This window comes from Amia ocellicauda, chromosome 22 (assembly GCF_036373705.1).
Source record: "Amia ocellicauda isolate fAmiCal2 chromosome 22, fAmiCal2.hap1, whole genome shotgun sequence".
In the NCBI taxonomy this organism is placed as follows: domain Eukaryota; kingdom Metazoa; phylum Chordata; class Actinopteri; order Amiiformes; family Amiidae; genus Amia; species Amia ocellicauda.
Window position 1 is genome coordinate 17,637,674 of NC_089871.1, and position 20,316 is coordinate 17,657,989.

Consider the following 20,316-nt stretch of genomic DNA (forward strand, 5'->3'; position numbering starts at 1 on the left):
TGGCTGACAGTAGCTTGATTGCAATCTGAAGTCATCACTCACAAGCAACATAAAATGTAATACATTCGGTTATCCAAGTCTTCTCCCATCCTTCCCCTCCAACAAGGCTGCAGTTACTTTGCCTCCTATCTTTCACACTGATCTTGCACACCACACAGCTCCTTATTTTAAAGACTGTTTACAGCACTCACATGGCCATGTCACTGAAAGATACAATCAGTAAAAAGAAAAAAAGAAAAACTTCTGTTATGCAATATATCACTGCTTGCAATAATCAGCTGCACAAATCCTTATCGAAGTGACTGTGCAACAATTACATAATTAAAGCATACTGTACAATTAACCTGATTGCAGACACCTGTCAAACGGAATACATTGGAACTCTTTAGAGACCACTGATTTTTTTTTATTTCAACAAAAGCATAAAAAAATGTGTCCTTAGATATGAGGTGCATCTGTCAATGATGAACCAGCGCTGCTGATTACCCAACCAATCCAGCTGGCTGACTTACACTGGGCCAACATGGAAATGAATTACCCTTATTTACCATTCAAAGTAAAGACAGAGGCCATGCAGGAGCAGCCTCAGTGCCATTCGCATTCAGCAATTTGAACCAATGTGGCTCTTTCCAGAAAACAAATTCAACCTTCCATCTGTCCAGGGCACGGTGGCTTGTAAAAAGATCACAGGACATGGTTACACATTAAAGACACACTATGTCATGTGCCTTGGAAACAAAGTTGTTTTTCTCTGAATTGTCTGTGAGGCAACTAGTTATCAGGGGGTCTAAGGGCAAGGATACACATTCCCAAACTGCTCTGGGGAAAGGTTATGTATGAGAACTGTGCAAAAAGTAGTATGGCTAATGAAATTTGAAGTGAATACATTGGGGAGTTCAAGTCGGTTATTCACTACAGGCCTCATTCGTGGAATCCACTAGGTGTATAAGTCCTGGAGATACCAAGTTAAGATCAGCTCCTCCAGCACGAAAAAACAACTGCAACTACCAATAACTGCATTGGTCTTTTCAAATGTAGAAAGGAAGAGAAAGACAACAAATAGTGATAAGGCTAAAAGAGTCAAGCTTTGAGAAAATAGAAAAAGCACTGGGAGTGTTTTTCTACAGTCAACAGACAATCAGGACCCCAGGGTATGGTCGTCGTCCAAGGAAAGACAGACAGCAATGCTAACTATTAATTATGTCATTGTATTTTTGTTTTCAATGTTCTTCCCAATGCAGCAGACAGTTACTGCAGAAATACAACTCCATCACTAACTTAAAGCCGATTTGTAGCAACGGGTTGAAATTGTCAATTCAAGAAGTCAGATTTTTAGATATATTTTTTGGTTTTAAAATGTGCACATTATTTTAACAAGTTTACGTTAAACAACTTTATTTTAGTTTTCTGTGGGTCCAGAATGCACAGCTGTGGGCGACTTCTTGAATTTGGAATGGAGGAGATGGCTAGGGTATTCAAATAATGTTTTAAATATCCTCAAGGATACTGACAAAAGCCAAGACAAATGAATACTTTTCAATCCCAGCAAATCAAGCAAGGAAACAAGTGCAAAAGTAGAATGTGCACACTACATTAAATGCAGAAATCTATCTGCTAACAGGCACAAAGTGAGCCATGTGGGTTCAAGGGCCATGTCTCCATTTTCAGCCTTTTCTATTCTAAACCAAACAAATGTTGCTCACTGGAAATGACCTGTTTATGATTATGCCGAGTCATAGCTGCGTAGAACAATTGGTCCAGGTCTATGAAACTAGATTGGAAGAAGAAAAGCAGTTTTAACTTTTAAATCACTATCCCTAGTCTTGGTTGTCTGATGGCTGGCTTTTGCAGAGTAACAGTAGAAGGTTTAATGGAGATTAAGACAAAGACAATGGCTAATGACTAGTCTTTAATGCTTTGCACAGCACTGTAGTTTTGTTAATGTTTAGGCAAGGGACAGATCACTATGCTCTTAGTCATCAAATCAGCGGTTGTCTTTCAAGACCTTTCTCTGTCTCTTAACCTCTTCCTCTGGTTTTAGTGTCATCTATAAATTCATAGAAAGGGGTAAAGATAGAAGAATCAAATGTTTTTCAAAAGGGGACTTTTTTGTGCCCATGACTCACATTCACTTCCCTGTCAATTCCCCAAGGTGTACCAGAAACCAGCAGTTCATCTCTTTATAAAAAATAAACAAAAGTGAACCAGTTTTTAAAAAAGTAACCATGTGACAATACATAGCAGTACCTCAACACGTCCTTCATCTTTTTCACTACATGAGAATAGTACAAACCTCCTGAACTCCAAGTTATAAAACACTATTTAATAAATATGCAATACATAGATTTTTCCACGTAAAGACTCGAAGTTCATTCAGACAATTGTTTAATTTGAACAACATGGTGTTTTCTATTACATCAATTTCAAGTATACAGTATATGAATAAAGCCCTGTAGATGTCACCATTTTATTAGAGCACAATCTAATGATGGAGACCCATATCTCAGATTAAGAAGTACTGCTTGATTACCCTGCTATGTGCTTTTTTCTGATATGCTTTAATGAAGTGTTTTTTATTTCCTGAAATACAGCGACATCTGTAAGCAAGATATCAGCAAAACTATGAAGCCACTGAGATACTAACCCCATTCTTTCTCCCAATTAGTCTTTGTGTATGTAAATTAAGAATTTCTCCCCACTCTCTCTAAAATATATATATAGCAATTCACATGTTTATATATGCTGTATATGTATTTCCACATACATGCTTATTGAGAATGTTGAATGAGAACTCAATTAGAAGAACATAAGAAAGTTTACAAACACCAGGAGGCCATTCGACCAATCGTGCTCATTTGGTGTCCATTTATAACTAAGTGATCCAAGGATCCTATCCAGTCTGATTTTAAATGTTCCCAAATTTTCAGCTTCAACCACATCGCTAGGGGAGTTTGTTCCAGATTGTGACAACTCTCTGTGTGAGTGTCTCCTGTTTTCCATTTTGAATGCCTTGAAGCCCAATTTCCATGCGTGTCCCCGGGCGCAAGTGTCCCTGCTGATCTGGAAAAGCTCCTCTGGTTTGATGTGGTCGATGCCTTTCATGATTTTGAAGACTTGAATCAAGTCCCCACGTAGTCTCCTCTGTTCCAGGGTGAAAAGGTTCAGTTCCCTCAGTCTCTCAGTAGGACATTCCCTTCAGACCTGGAATAAGTCTGGTTGCTCTCCTCTGAACTGCCTCTAGAGCAGTGATATCCTTCTTGAAGTGTGGAGCCCAGAACTGTACACAGTATTCCAGATGAGGTCTAACTAGTGCATTGTACAGTCTGAACATTACTGCCCTTGTTTTAAATTCTACACTTTTGACAATATACCCTAGCATTCTGTTTGCCTTTTTTATTGCTTCCCCACATTGTTTGGATGGAGAAAGTGAGGAGTCCACGTAGACTCCTAGGTCTCTTTCATGCATTAATTCATCTAGTTCTGTTCCTTCCATAGTGTAATTATAGTGGACATTTTTGTTACCTGCATGTAATACCTTGCACTTATCCACATTGAATTTCATCTGCCAGGTGTCGGCCCACAACTGAATATAATCTAAGTCCCTTTGAATAACCTGTGCTGCCGAGATTGTATCTGCCGAGCCACCTATTTTAGTATAATCTGCAAATTTGACAAGTTTGCTAACTATCCCAGAGTCCAGATCATTAATATAGATTAGAAAAAGCAAAGGCCCTAGTACTGATCCCTGTGGAACTCCACTAACAACCTCACGCCAGTTAGAAGCAACTCCTTTAATCGACACCCTCGGTTTCCTATACGTCACCAACTCATAATCCATCTATTTACATTACCCTGAATGCCTACAGCTTCCAATCTGAGGATCAGTCTTTGGTGTGGAACCTTACCAAAAGCTTTTTGAAAATAAAGGAAATAATATCTAATAATAATAATAATAATAATAATATATAATAAATAATATTTGAGTCAGCAGCCTATAAATAATTTCCCTCATTTCTTTAAGTACTGTTGGAAATATACCATCTGGCCCAGGTGATTTGTTTGATGTTAATTCAGCTAATCCCTTTAGTACCTCCTCCTCATTTATCCTGATCGCTCTTAGAGTTTGACTGGACTGGTTGTTAACCTGTGGCATGTTATCCGTTCGGTAACACACTCCTACCACTAATCCACCGGATCTTTTATTGAAACATTTAACCCACAAAGATTCTGCTTTGAGTTCTTCTGCATCATTTCTGACATATAATGCTACCCCACCACCTCTTTGATTATTCCTATCTCTGCTAAACTGTGTGTATCCTTTCAACCTTTCATCCCCATCATTTTCTGTAAGCCATGTTTCAGTCACTCCTACAACATCAGTCACACGCCAGCACTGTGGCTTCTAGGTCTAACATCTTGTTCCTTATACTCCTGGCATTGAGGTACAAACATTTCAGGACTTTCCTACTAGCAGTTTCCCTTTGTTTTCTTTCCTTAGTGGAACTGCCACATATTGCAATGTGAAATCTGTTATGGCTCACTTTCCTTTCCTCTTTTCATTGCCATTTTTTCCCAAAACACAGGAGTTCCAGGACACAATGTTTTATGATTTATAGATATATCTTTGGAACAGCAGGGTGAGTAGTGGGACTTCCCAAGATGCATCAGAAGGTATTTTATAGATCCGCTCTGGCTTGCTAGGCCCGATTGTGTGCCTGGGCAGAAGAATACCACAATTACACCCTTATAATTCACAAAGAAAAAAAAAAAAAAAAGGCATATGACAAGCATGGAAACCAAGACAGGAAATGACCTTGTGGGTAAGTCACTTTTAAGTTAATTCTAAGATTTTGTTCAGGGAGGGGGTGGCCAACCTTGGTCCTGGAGAGCCCCTGCTTCATTGTTAATTATTAACTGCTTAATTGAGCCAATTGCTGGGCTTAATTAGTCAATTCTCATGTGTTCAATGTATCCATTGATTTAGATATCTGTAAAACCTCCACAATTGCTCATCCACATGGACTCCAAGCAGCAGGTGGCAGCAGATTGCCATCCCCACTTCAACCCAGGCTCTGCAGAGATCCCCCATCTCCCCCTCAAATCCTTCAGAATTTAGCCACAGATAAAGAGATGGCTAATTTGGATTTATAAAGTCAAGCCATTTCAATTAAATAAGCAGAGTGTGGTTGAAATGTGAACCACTTGTCCCTGCCACTACTGAGCACGAGGGATGAAGAACCTTTTGTTTTGTGAGGAGGAAGGAAGTAACTGGAGCATTAATGTGAACTGACTTAAATAAATTGCTGCTTGCTCTTGTTATTTGGGATACAGGGAGAACTTGGCTAAAGGAAGAGGGGAATCAGGAGACATGTGAAAGAGGCCTAGTTAAGGAAATCTTAAATCACAGATTTAAGTTAAGGACTCCATATTTCCAAGCACGTGACTGTTATAAAACAAGAGTCATAATCCCCCCCCACCCAGAGCTCTAAGTGTGAATCAATCAGGGAGTGAGAAAGGAACCTTGCTCATCAAGGAACCAATGATCCACAGTTAAGAGTGTGCAAGTTTGCATTTGCTCAGGGACTTAAAATGGAAATGTGGCTTTTTAAATGGGTGAGAAAAGGTTTCATTTTGATTTTGAATTGGTAACTGTTGGTATATCATACATCTTCCAAGTACTGCAGCATCACTCGTATTCAAAACTGCATTTTGTGATGAACATGTGAAAAACTCTTAGTATTTCATAATTGTCAACGCAGGTGTCAGTTTACGCTTGTGAGACTAGGTCCCCATCTACAAAATGATTCCCAATGACACAAGCAGTAACATTCAGTGTATCGTCACATCTCAAACAGTGTGATAGCACCGATCACAAGGTGAAAAACCTTTTTTTTAACCACAACAAAAAAAATATTTCAGATAAAACTTGATTGCGGGACACTTGAGCTTTAAACATTTTACTTTCAAAGGCACAAGCTATGATTCCTGGTAAGTTTTCTGATGCGAGAAATAAAATTGAAGAGACATTTGAGTGGACAACATTCGCCCTTATACAGAGATCACCATTATTTAGGAATATTCCTAGATCAGTCTTTATTTTTTTGTTAATTTCAAGCCCAGAATTCCGTACTTCTCTTTTTTTTTTTTTTCCAAAAGTGCAATATAAAGAAGAGATTTATATTCTCTCATTCTTCCACAGTACCTGAGGCCAGTGACTGTGCTACAAAGTCCACATTGACAGAAAAAAAAAAATGAATTCCAGAACACTACACATGAAAGTAAAAGTTCATTCCAACTCAGAGAGTCGACCTTTAACAACATAAATTTAAATTAGAAAAAAATAAAAGGGAAAAGAATTTACATAAAATCGTCCGACTCTGATGCAGATGAAGTTCGTGCTTTCCTCGCAGTGATTTTTGGGTTGTCATTAGTACATTTTCTTTCTTGCTTTGATCCCACAATTAGAACTAGTTCTATGGAGAAGATTTTTTTTTTTTTCCACCAGTCAATGGGGGTGTGTACAGTTAATGCTTTGTGTGTGGATTCTAGAATACAGCAATGTAGAAACAGCATCTTTTCATGTAGGTATTTTGTGTTCGGTATTTGTTTAGTTATTTTAATTTTTTTCATATATATATATATTTTTTTTTAAAAGGAACCAGAAGTCCATATTCCCACTTGGCGAGAGTGAAAGTAACGTTCCTTTGCACACAACTGAGGTGCGTCTGCCAACGTGAGATGGGTTTTGCATTTGCGTCCATTTAAAACTCGACAGTGACCAGAGTGTATCAGTTCTCATGGGATCTCCCCTTCACTTGTGCCGTTGAAGAGCTTTCCTCTTCCTCCTCTTGAAGAAACAGCAGCACCTGGAAAAAACAAAACAAAAGGAAAGAGAAGAGAAAATGCATATCAAATCAGCCCATCAAAATGGTCAGGATTGCTACAAGAGGCAGATACTGCAAGTTGTTGAAGTATCTTTAATATGAAAATCACTGTCACTAAACACCGTTTGGAATGATTGATAAACGAGCAAATGCCTTTGTTTCAACAGCTGATCTACAATGTTCCACCACAGTGCTGATCAGCCAATGTCACTTTGCTTGTTCTTTTGCCCAGGGGTTCATATTTGTAAAGGTACCAAGAGCAAGTATAGCAACAGTAGTTGAGGATGGGAAAATGCGTCTCTCTGGACTCTACCTCTTTGGAGCTGGTGCAGTGTTGGGTGGCAGATTTGAATACTATAGTCTAGTCCACATTAGGCAGTAATAAAAATGCAAATGATCTGCAGTTTTATGATGTGGAGGGGGGGGTTGGCAATTAAGGTTTAACAAGGTTTATAATGGGAGCCTCTAAGCGAGTTTTAAGTAAATAAAGGGGCCCATACTTTGTATCATCAGCTACTTCCACTTCGGCCGGCGCTGTGATGGGAGCATTGGAGTGTCCTGCAGTAGGGTCATCAGTGTTCAGCTCCCCGTTTGTCGAGCTCATTACCTGGTACAGGGAATAGAAGCCTTCTGATCAGATCACTAGGGCAGACAGCAATGGGCAATACTACAATTCTGCACTCAAACATACATTAACCCAGGAGCAATCACTGACTCAACCCCACCACTATTTATATTTACCACAATACACACACAAAAAAAACTATTATACAGAATTTTCTGTCATTGGCAGTTTCATGGTGTAATATTGTTTTATTTGGCTTGCAGTGACTTCCTGCATCACTGAAGTGCCTGCCCACAAATACCTTCAGAGTTTTATGCATTGGCCAAAAGAAAGAGTTGTTGGGAAAATCGCTAGATTTCCACAAATAATATAATCCAGTGAACCCACTACAGTTTTAGCAAGTAAAATTGCTTCATCTTGTCACGTGACACTGCTTGGTAGAAAGTTGACCACAAAAACACAAAATCAGAATTCTATCGGTTTTAGAATCGGTTTCCTCCTGCACCACAATGTATTCCAAAAGTAAACCGTAGGTAGCATTCTTTGTTCAATTTTCAGCAACTGCAATTATTTTCTTCTTTGGAATTACATTGCAAAGAAAACAAACCACCACAAACTCTAAAGTGTTGTGAATATAATATAGCTACATCAATACAGAAATAGAAAATTTACATTTCAGGTGCGTTTCACTAGGGAAGAGTCATACCATTGAAGGTACAATTGGAAGGAGCAGCAGTCCTAATTGGTGCTAAAGCAATAAAAAAAAAAATACAAAGCTGCCATTAGTCACAATACCCAAATGACAAGCTAGCATTCCACATCTCACTCTCCTACCTGTAAACTTCCTAAATGTTTGTTCCATTTACCTACTATTATTCATTTGTGAATAAAATATTTCTACTTTCAACAGTGAACTTAATATGCATCTAACTGCACTAGCATTTTATGGTTAAAGCACAAACGGATAATGCTTTGAATCAATGCATAAAACAATTAAAGCCACCGATGATAGCAATGAATGTGTTAACCTCACTCAAAATATTTTCTTAGCAAAAGCCCTTATCCAGGGCAACTTAGGTTACAAGTATTAGGTGGGTTGAGAGTGCACTTTCACACTCCAATTTCAATAAGTGAGTTAGAGCTACAGTCTCTGAAGGACGTACGGAGCGCAGACACACTACCCTCCCAGTATCCGTGTCCACATATACCAACGACAATAAGAATGCAGGCTGCTAAAAAGTGTGTTGTAACCCGGCTTGGTGTGCTAGTGTGCAAGAGATTCAAGTGAGCTCTGTGGGACTATCTTGTTAGGAAACAGCCTCACCAGGACCACCAGAGAAACTCTTAAAATTGCTCAAGAGGTTCAATGATGTATGCATTTAAAACGGACAAAACGACCAAGCCCATAATGACTGAGCAGTGGGGAATTTCGGAGGCAGGGCAGGGCCATCTCTGGGCCCCCAGTCAGCATCAGCAAAGCAGACACTTCTTGGGATCAGACGAGGGACAGGCAATGCACACTTTTTACACCATGTGGTGTACCAATGTTGCTTGGTCTGCAATGTGGTCAATGCCTTTCATGATTTTGAAGACTTGAATCAAGTCCCCACGTAGTCTCCTCTGTTCCAGGGTGAAAAGGTTCAGCTCCCTCAGTCTCTCCGAGTAGGACATTCCCTTCAAACCTGGAATAAGTCTGGTTGCTCTCCTCTGAACTGCCTCAAGAGCAGCGATATCATTCTTGAAGTGTGGTGCCCAGAACTGTACATAGTATTCCAGTTGAGCTCTAACTAGTGCATTGTACAGTCTGAACATTACTGCCCTTGTTTTAAATTCTACACTTTTGACAATATACCCTAGCATTCTGTTTGCCTTTTTTATTGCTTCCCAACATTGTTTGGATGGAGAAAGTGAGGAGTCCACGTAGACTCCTAGGTCTCTTTCATGCATTAATTCATCTAGTTCTGTTCCTTCCATAGTGTAATTATAGTGGACATTTTTGTTACCTGCATGTAATACCTTGCACTTGTCCACACTGAATTTCATCTGCCAGGTGTCGGCCCACACCTGAATATTATCCAAGTCCCTTTGAATAACCTGTGCTGCCAAGATTATACCTGCTGAGCAACCTATTTTAGTATCATCTGCAAGTTTGACAAGTTTGCTAATGATCCCAGAGTCCAGATCATTAACATAGATTAGAAACAGCAAAGGCCCTAGTACTGATCCCTGTGGAATTCCACTAACAACCTCACTCCAGTTAGAAGCAACTCTTCTAATCAACACCTTCCGTTTCCTATACATCAACCAGTTCATAACGCATCTACTTACATTACCCTGAATGCCTACAGCTTCCAATTTGAGGATAAGTCTTTGGTGTGGAACCTTAAAATCAAAACTTTTTGAAAATCTAAGTATATCAAATCATATGCTTTCACATGATCCACAGCTGCAGCTAATAAATTCTAATAAATTAGTAAGACATGATCTGCCTCATCTAAACCCATGTTGACTATCTCCAAGAATATGGTTTTCATTAAGATGCTCCTCTATTTTCTGTCTAATAATTTTTTCCAACATTTTACAAGTTTCTCTTGCACGGCTTGAGAAACGGTGTAAGTGAAAGGTAGTATTACTCCGGCCCTATGCTCATTTCCTCTGTACATGACTTGCCAGCAATACAGACACAAAGGTCGGCAAATTGCAGTAGCGTTCATTATGCAGCTGGCAAAAAAATGACATACAAGGTCTGTACCATCTGTGCCTGATTTGGGCAACAAATTGTTCACCAACAGGCTTTAAAGAACTTGACCCAAATTGAAAGTACCTCCTTTGTAAATGGTCTCTAGTGCTTGATTGCCACTCACATGTTATGCATGCTGTTAATGGGGCATGCAGCATGCAGAGAGGCTAACACATGCTGCATGAGCACAAACAAGTACCTGAACAGAGCCCCCGAGCCTATCAGCTGTGAGATGAGACCCCAGGAGCTCCCTATTGGTCACTGGAGTGGGCTGGGACTCACAGGTTCCTTTGAGCTCAGGCGACTGCCGCCAATAGCAGGGGGGTTATGGGAAGGTGGGGGGGATTGGGGAGTGAAGGAATTGGGAGAGTGGGTGGGAGGTGGTTTGACGGGGAGAAATAAAGAAAAACAAATTTATAGAAGACGTTTTACATGCAAAAGCAGGCATGTTAATAGACTACAACAATAAAAGAAAAAAGACATGCAGAGAATGACAAACTATAAAAAGCAAAGAAATCTGGAGAGGCACCTGGTTTCATAGTTGCTTTCAAGTTATACTTCTCACTATAGGCGATTTTGAATTTAGCCACTACCTGATAAGTATCATTTCAAGGCAGAAAATAAATGTAATTAGTTCACACCTACATTTACAAGTGAACTAAAGAAAACTAATTAAATGGTTTAAGTCAATGTTAAAAGTCAGTATTTAAATAGAAGCCAGAACTTCTGGCATTTTTCATTCCAAACTCCTCATATTAAAAATGAAACTGTAATCGCTATTTTGACCTTCAAAGAATGTGTGGGGGCATTCAATTGCAGCAGCTGTCCTGCAGTTTCAGGGAATGTTATATAATCTCTTTGGGACCGCTTTTATAAAACAAAATAATAACTATGTGGAGCACTGGGTTTGAGTGGCCAAACACAAGAGGACTGGACAGTGACAGTAAGGTGCGTTTTTGGTGCCCTCACCTGGGTCAAACAAACAGGAACACTAACATCACAATTGAGAATGGTGTTTGAGACAAAACAGATGCCTATTCCATGCTTCTTGGCTAATGAAGAACAAATAATTTTTCCTACAGAGTCCTACGCAAGGAGCTCACGGACATCTGGAAAGTGAACTTGCCTGAAGTGACCATAGAAGCAGCCATAGAAAGCAGTTGGACTTGGCAGAAGTTTAGTGCAGCAGGATGTTAAAAACAGGAAGCTCAGATGCAGGCTGCAGTGAATCACTGCCTCTTTGTAATGACTGCAGGGTGTTTCTTACATTTGTGCCATTCAATAAACTTGACAGAAATAACATTTTACATATATAAAATCAACTGCTACACCAAGGGGCATTGGAGTTCCAACTTTTTCTGAAAACATTCAGGATAGAAGTTACATTCCACCTAAATACCAGCAGGGAACTGGAAACTGAAGAAAATGACACTCAATGTCTATTGAGAGATTGGCAAAAAGATGTACGTCACATTTGGCAGTCTAGGTGAGTCTGTAGCTAACATGAAACCCAAGTTACATAAAGCAGCATTAGAAGTGTGCTTATGTGCTGTGAAATACAGTCTGATAGTCAGTGGAGTGATATAAGTCATGTCATCAGACCCATCTGAGTGGGTGGGTGAGTTAGAGCGAGTGGGCGAGCAGAAGAGAAGACTTGGATTTACCATTTCCATAGATTGTAACTGTCTTTTCCTGAAACATAACCGCAAGAAACACTATATGCTTTGTAAATAAAAAGTAACAATAAGAATATACCTGGTCTTAGTTCCTTATTTCAAAAGAGACAAAACTAGGATATCCATAGAAATTACAGGCATTTCATGTCTTGAGGTTCTTTTTCAGGAAAATGCTAAAAGTGTAGTAGACATTATGGAAAGATTTACCTCACAGGATTTAAAATCGGATGAGTACATGCATCCTCAGACTCTCGATAAATGCAGAAATGTATCAAATATCAGCTTGAAAATCAGTAAAAAGTAGTACTAGTGTTCTTGCCATTTGGTTTCTTTATAGGGGTTATATTATACTTGTACATTTTTCTAGTTTTCTATTTTTTACCCCACTACATTGTTAACTGCCACGGAATGGAAAAAAAATAAATAAAAAAAAAGATTGAACAGCTAAGCAGGCGATAATAAATCACTATATATACAATTAAATCTGTTTTACTAAATCTAAACTAAACTAAAATCACTTGATAATTTGTTTCGGAAAGATTGAAAACTGGAAATTACTCAAAGACAAAAACCACAAAGAACATCTAAATGAAGATTGCACATTAAGATACATGACAGGAAAACATCTGTGATATAGGCATGTGATGAGCTGGACTTAAAGGTAGGGTATGCAATCTTTTCCAGAAACATTTTTTGTTATACTGGTTGAAAGTCTCTTCACATCCTGATAGCAATCAATAATTTAAGTGGTCTAAATGTAAAAAAATATATATCTTCTGTGGAAGGGACAGGACTAAAAAAGGATCGACCAATCATTGCATTCGGTCCGAATGTAATGATATGATGTCCTTCCTGTCTGTCAATCTGTATTTGCATACCGCCGCGCAACTTGTTCGCGCAGACAATCACACGTCATCAACGCGGGAACCTTGACGCTGTGCAGAGCGAGCGAGAGAATGGAAGGCGAGCCGCAGCTACTATTTTTAAAAACATAATAACCGTAAATAAGACGTTTACGTTAGTTATTATTGTAATGTCTAACCTATGAATCAGACATGCGGTAATCCGAAACGTTTGTGATCGATTCCACCCACACATCTCTCCTCCTGGAGCTGAGACTCTGCCCTGTGTGTGTGCGCATGTGTGATACATGGGGCGTGGCTTTGGAGACACCTCTGAAGCGAGGGCGGGCTCTATGCTTTCAAAACAAGCTTGCTAACTGCTGGCTTCTCAGGATTGCATACCCTAGCTTTAAGTAGAGTAATCCAGCCAGTGCTTTCTTCATTTTTTTGTTTTTATAACTTTTTCCACATGGCTGTCTATATAGATTTTCCTATGAGGAGAATAAATAAACCAAGACCACTGCAAAATTATCAGTTTCTCTGGTTTTACTATTTATAGGTATGTGTTCGAGTAAAACACATTTTTGTTTTATTCTATAAACTACTGACAACATTTCTCCCAAATGGCTGCCATACACGTACAGATGCGGATTTAAAAAACAATTGCAGTGGTCTCTTAATTTTTTCCAGAGCTGCATATTGCATTTCAGTTTCAGCTGTTTAGGTTCTACAAGTTGCAGAGTCTTGCATATTATATTGTCAGAGTCTTGCATATATGTGGAGTTCATTTTTTTTTTTTTGAGGCCATTTTCTGCTTCATGAGATTCTGCAGCTGCTAAAACCACAAACAGATCACACTGCATGGACTGGGAGCCTAAACTGTATCAGGGCACTCATTCATTTGTCTTAAAACCTCAAATAATGCAGAGAGGTAGGGGGATAAAGAGGAAGGTGAAAAAGAGGGCCTAGGTTTATGAAATGAGAGGATACAACTGTGGGTTAGAATGTCTTTATATGGCTCTGATATTAACCGTGACTTTAATCAGTGACAGACCAGGGTAACATTTGAGATACTCTATGCTTTTGAACTACTGTAAAAGTAAAACCACAGAGGGGGAGGGGGGGAGAAAAGATGGGAAGTCACAGTAACACCTTCCTCTTTTATACTAGAGGAAAGAAATTTGACTTGAGGCTTAAATCCGAGGAATTATTGTCAGGATTTCTGGTGGTGAGGAGCCCTCGGTGTGCAAGTAGGTAGAAGACTGGACTCACCTGGTTTTTGGTCTGTTGTTGTGCTTTGTCTCTGCTGCTAGGCGGCAGGGGGTTGTCACTGTGGACAGGGCCGATGGGGGTGGGCTATGGGGCAGAACAAATACACAGGTTATGTCTTTTCGATTCTCATGTCAGAGCCTTAAGTCATTGCATTCACGATGCATAATCAGAAATGACTATTAGTCAGCTCTCTGTGTCATCTAATGCAAGTTACAGAGATGAGGTAAAAATGATTAACAAAATGTGCATTTGAAATGGGGGACGGGATGGAGACAAGGGGGTGATTTTTTATTTATTTAAGCAGGTGATCTTTTTTCTTCAAATGCAGGCACTAATATCCCATAATGCTTTTGAGTAATGCAAGCCTTGACCCTTTGGAAAGCCTACCAATCCAACAAGAATTGTAAACCAGGGGGAAATATCTATTTGCAGTGCTTTGTATTTTCGCATTTTAAACCTTGAAAGTCACCCAGGAAAATGGAAGTGGCCTAAAGAAACCATGCCTTAATGATCACACAGTTGTAGCCCATTTTGGCCAAAGGTATTAGAAATACACATAAGGGTATAAGAAAAGTCCCAAAAAACTAGTCAACCTCAAGAGAAATGGATTCAGGCAAATATAAAAATTGATTAATCTTGCATTTATTGAGTTCTCGCTGTTCTAATCACTAAATTTTTTATACCGGTGAAAAAAAGTCTCCCGGTTGGAAAAAACGCTACATTCTCTATGCCAGGTTGATTAGTCAAGCCTTCCCTTGGGTGTCCGACTTCCTCACTCTTCCTCCTCTTTTGCCCAACAGTAGCACAATGACCTAGCTGTGAGCAATAGGAATTCAGTTTCTTTCCACACTGACGCCTCTTTAATACAAATCTGGTTAAATTATTCTAAATCTATAATATAGATTTAAATTCAACATTTTTCTTTGTGCATGCGATGTTTCTACCTTGTAATGTAAACATTTAAAATTGTCTGGTAGTGCTATACAACTTAAAATTTATAATGAGTTAAACACCATCGTCTTGACATACCTAATGGTGTTTCCTGATCTGCGCTAGAGCCGGGCCTTCTCTTAACTAGTAAGGGGTAGATCATTACATGACGAGGCAGTGAAGCTTTTTTTTTTTTTTTTTAAAACAGGGTTTGTGAAGCATTAGAGATTTTTTGGGGTTAATTTAAACTGCAGTGTCTATAATAAACATGAGGAGAAGTGGAAGTGCAACTTACAAGCGTCTTCCCAACCCAGTCATATTCGTAATCGAAAACATAGCCGTTCCTGTCAAAGAGGTCAGTGAAGAGTTTCCTTAAGTAGTCATAGTCTGGTTTTTCGAAGAAGTCCAGCCTCCTCACATAGCGCAGATACGTGGCCATTTCCTCTGTGGTCAATAGTAAAAGAAAGGAAGACAAACAGCCCAGTTGAAGACAAAGATTTGGAGATTGAAACACAGGAAGAATGCAATTTATCTGGAGCATCTGACATTTCCTGCTCAACCTTGATGGACAAAGGTGGCTTTTCTAAATTACAGACATCTAACTTTTTTATTCTATTTTCAATCTACATGCATGCAATAATTAATAATCAATTCATTCAGTTCATTCAACTGAGAAGGACGAATGTTCAAATACAGTACAGTGACAGATAACTTGTTTTAAATCAGGTTAGGAAGCATGAATAAATAAGATTGATTAGCATTGCAACTGTGACAATGAATGTAGTACAATGGTTAAAAAAAAAAAAAAAAAAAAAAATCATGGGCCAGGCATAACAATGCAGACTATTGCTGTGAGAATGGTTTTGCAACTCTTGTGAATGCTTTAAAAAATATTTTATTGCGATCAACACCATAATATGAACTTCCCTACAGGGGACTAACAAACGCTGCAATGGAAGTCAAGAAAATTGCTCCCAGAACACTGACAGATTCCTGGTGCAATGTCAGTAATGCACAATTCGGCGGAAACTGGACAGAAGTGATGGCATCAAAAAGCTTTGAAAGGGAAGCACACATTAAATGGTGAGGTTTTTAGGATGTCCCCACCCATAGACAAAAGACTAACATTTCAGGTTTACATGTTTTTTTCTTCAACCTATTAATCACACCCAACCATTTCAATATAGCAATTCCAGTAACAGATAAATGCACTTGATGGTATCACTTATGATTTGTACAGAGTAATTTATTGCAAAACCTATAAAACACCACAGATTGAAGGGGAAATGATTAAATATTAGAGTGACACCTTTTTTTATGAGCTCTGTTCAAGTCCATCCATCAGGTCGGTGTGGCTTAAATCAATAAAAGCTGATAATGATGGGTTAAGATCAGAAGAAATATAAATATATAGTTATTAAATGCACTGACCTGGAAAGGTTTCACATAGCACTTCAACTGGCGTCGCTCGTTTAGTATCTCCAATTTTCTGATACCTCTCCTTCAATGTATCAGCCTGAAAAGGGGGAGAGGATGGCACTTTCTCAGACATGAACCTTCTCTGATCTCATCTAGGGAGGCTTCCTGCCCCTTGAATCACAAGTTCCTTAAGGGGCGAACTCAAATCCAAGGAGAGACAGTGACAGACGTACAACTGCAAAACCCACTAAAGGAGCCCTAAAATCACCATAAGTTAATGCAGCTCTTTTCATCGCCTCGCAGGTTTTTTAATTCATGCCATAATAAATTCTACTCTTCTGCGGACATATAATTATCCTTATAGAGTAATTTAAAAAGTGGGTGGGTGGGTGGGAAGGGGAAGCACATATTGATTATAGGTTTAAATTAAGATTACAGGATTTACTTTAACTATATATGATTTCCCCTCATTATAAACCTTACATTTTTTTAAATATATTCTCCCCTTGTGTTTGAGTGCACACTAAGCTTGACTTTTTATCAGTTACAAAAAGATCATTTTGGGAGCAGGAAAATGCTCTATCAAATTAAATTGCTTGTGTGTTTAGGGCCTTATTGCATCTTGTGGTGCCAACACAAAAATAAATCTATGAAATGTTGAATACTTATACCAAATAAAGGTATCCAGTGAAGGTATACAATATTTCAGCAGCAAAGGTTTTATTGAAGAGAACGAGGGTTTTTTCTTTGAAAACAACACCATCAGAACAACACCCGCCCTTCCTGTGCATTAGTCTCCCCTTGAAGGCCGAAGTCTCATCACCTTGGAAACAAGGTGAAACAAAACTAAAATGAAAACAAACCACTACTGAGCTAATTCGACACTCATGCCTACAGTGTTTGACTGTTGAGTACATAATGACCCTCTGAGAGGAATGTTGGTTTTCTTCAAATAAAACATTTTCTTGATTAAAAGGACCATAGGACTTTTACTTTTTTTTTTTTTTTTTTAATCATACCATAAGGAAACTGCGTCTATATTTTAGCATTTGATTCAGAGTGCTTACAGACCTTGCTTTAGGGCACAGTGAGAACAGCAAGAGTAAATAGAGTCATAACAGGGAGGAAAGAAACCGAGGTTTAAAACTGAACGTAAGATCTTTGCTGTGCAATTTCTCCTGGGAGAAATTTAGATGGATTTTTATTTAATGAAAAGGTAGCTTCAATATTCACAAAGGATTGCAACTTTTTCTTGGAAAATTCTGTTCTAATTTCTGAAGACCTGGACAGCACAATTAAAGATGAAAAACTTAAGTGACCCACAATTCTTCAACAAACACAGCACGATTTCATTTACAACTCTAAACCACCAAATATAGAGGAACTAACTGTACAAACAATTTAAAACACACATTCTTAAAAACATGCCACCAGTTACTGCATATGACATCTGGAGGTTAGGAGATTGCTGAATTAAATTTAAATACCGGCATGATATAAGTATATACTAAATCAAGTTGAAGATAACTTTTGCTCATTAAAATTCAAGCACTCTTTCCAAAAATGTGTACTCTGCACCTAGGACTTCTCTGTCAGGTGTTAATTTCTGCTCAAACACATGTTCGGATAACGTGCCCACGATGCATTGCTTTGCATTTGTTATTTCCCTTGTAAGATTTCCTATACAGGGGATTAGAGTCCTCAAGTCAATAAAGCAATGTAAATGGATGTGCCTTCAGCCAATGCTTAGAAAAATAAACTGTGAAAATTGGTGTGGCCAGGGTACTGAATCATATCGACTGAATCTCATTTTGCACGTTCTCTCAGTTAAAAAGAAAGAAGTTCCTGTCATTTCCATAAGTGCGAATATGTTCACTTAATCATAGTGCAGATAAGACACAGGAAAATCAAAGGGCTGAACTCTGACAAACATCTTGCTGACAGTCACAATATCAAGATAATACATTACAGAAAAACAAAACAAAGAGGTCAAGAAAAAAAAAAAACACGTCTTTCATATATGGGAAATTAATGAAAATGTTCCTGCATTGAAAAAAAATGCTTCCAAGTTTATTCAGAGATCATTTAATTGTAAAAATGGAGTGACTGTTCCTCTAACATGCATGTAATGCATTTAGTGATATATATTTTCATTACTTTGAGAGAAGCATGCAAGAATACCCTCCTTTTGAACACAGTAAGCTTTCCTTAATTGGGGACAGTGTTCCTCCACTACCCTGAATAAATGTTTTTCTGCTCCCAAGCTTTCTAAAAACAAAATCAGTTTTGTCAATGGAAAACATGAGCCAAATAATTCCAATGCTCAATGTGTGTTGGAAAACAGTTTGCAAACTGTTTCAAAGGGTCTTTAACATTACAAGTCATGAAGCATTTCCATATAAATTTCTTTTTTCAAATGTTATAGGTAGAACAAATGAAGCTTAAATTCCATATCTTGTATGATAATTACTTGGGCCAGACTTCTATAGCCTAAAGCTTACTGTGGTTGCAGCTTTCAGATCATTTAAAAGTTTCCAGTGGAAGAGAAGGGATACTAGTGGATCAGAGTCCCACACACATACAGCCACCTCACCTTCAAGCCCTGCCAGGGGAGGCTGCCTCGAAGAAAGTACATGAACATGTGTCCCAAGGCTTCCAGGTCATCCCTCCTGCTTTGTTCTGTTAAAGCAAGAACGCAATTTAGCTCACTGCCTGGCACCAATGTTCATCAAATCAAGAGTCCGTTGACGCAATGACATATGACAAGAACACTGACTGACTGGTTCATGAGCCCTTAAATCTGCAGCCCCATTGTGAAAGTCAGAGTTCTTTCTGCGTTAAGAATCACAGCAACTGGATTTGCAGGTCTTGGTCACCATAATTCCACCATTTCACCAATCAGCTTCAACAAACACTCAAACAAAACCTAATGAGAGACTAGCATCTGAAGGTGGCTATGTAGCATATAGACCTACTTCACAGCAGAAAATGTCTTATTAGATTGTACTAGGGGAGGATCTTGGAAGCTAGGGCTTTGAATTGGTTCAATACAGTATATGGGGGAAAAATGGACATTAACCTTCTCTTAGACTGAACATGTTGGCGTATGTATTTGTGCAGTATTGGTGGCAGTGCTGCAGTCTCACCTTTCCCCAGGTGCGTGTTAATGCTCATATATCGTGCAGTGCCCGTCAGGCTTTTGTGCTCCCGGTAGGGGATGTGTTTTTTGGTCTCGGGGTCGATGTATTCTTTGGCCAGGCCGAAGTCGATGATGTGGATTGTGTGCTGCCGTTTGCTGCCTGGCCTACCCACCAGGAAATTTTCCGGCTTGACATCTCTGTATATCAAGCTTTTGGTATGTACATACTCCATCCGCGTGATCTGGAAAAAGAGACCAGAGACCATGTCATGGCAAGTCAGGAAAGAGCTTAACTGACAATCCTTGCTTGCAAGTTAGGACAAAAATGGCATCTCAGCCCTTACCAACTGTATGGCTATCATCAGGACAGTCTTGAGGGAGAAGGTTCTGTCGCAGATATCAAAGAGATCCTCCAGGCTGGGCCCCAGGAGCTCCAGGACCATGGCATTGTATTTCCCACATGGGCCAAAGTAGTACACCTGAGGAATGCCCTCTGAAACACAGAATGACACACATAGTAACTTTTACCCAAGCCTGCCATCAAGAAGGTGACCCAATCAAGCAGCACCTCTGCAAAAGCAACCTATTAAAATCTAACCTCCTATGACAGAACAGAAACAGAAAAAAGGCATGAGGTTTAATGTCCAGGAGGGATAAAAATAACACCATTTAAAAAAGGTAAAAATAAAAGGAAAAACTAGATTATGAATTAAGAATAATCTGTAATGTTTACATAAAATGATAAAGCCTGCAAACAGGTGAAGACACTCCCAGACCCAATTGACATGCTGTGCCCAAAACTGCATGCCTCCTGGCCAACAAGTTCTATGGCCTACAGTGCCAGCTTCT

The 20,316-nt window shown here is 39.0% G+C and overlaps 1 protein-coding gene across 2 annotated transcripts in view; it reads right to left on the bottom strand.

Annotated features, from left to right (window-relative positions):
- Positions 1-5,941: 5,941 nt before the first annotated feature.
- Positions 5,942-20,316, bottom strand: part of csnk1g2b (casein kinase 1, gamma 2b) — a 58,588-nt gene continuing 44,213 nt past the window's right edge. Inside the window, exons 4-12 of one of the 2 annotated variants that reach the window (XM_066696119.1) lie at positions 19,812-19,960; positions 19,475-19,709; positions 18,922-19,007; positions 16,341-16,425; positions 15,205-15,353; positions 13,980-14,063; positions 10,389-10,493; positions 7,385-7,491; positions 5,942-6,866 (exon numbers count right to left, since the gene is read on the bottom strand). In XM_066696119.1, coding sequence (XP_066552216.1) covers positions 6,812-6,866; positions 7,385-7,491; positions 10,389-10,493; positions 13,980-14,063; positions 15,205-15,353; positions 16,341-16,425; positions 18,922-19,007; positions 19,475-19,709; positions 19,812-19,960 — 1,055 coding nt within the window. In that variant the 3' untranslated portion in view covers positions 5,942-6,811. The remainder of the gene's footprint in view (positions 6,867-7,384; positions 7,492-10,388; positions 10,494-13,979; positions 14,064-15,204; positions 15,354-16,340; positions 16,426-18,921; positions 19,008-19,474; positions 19,710-19,811; positions 19,961-20,316) is intronic. The other variant, XM_066696120.1, reaches the window with a different exon arrangement.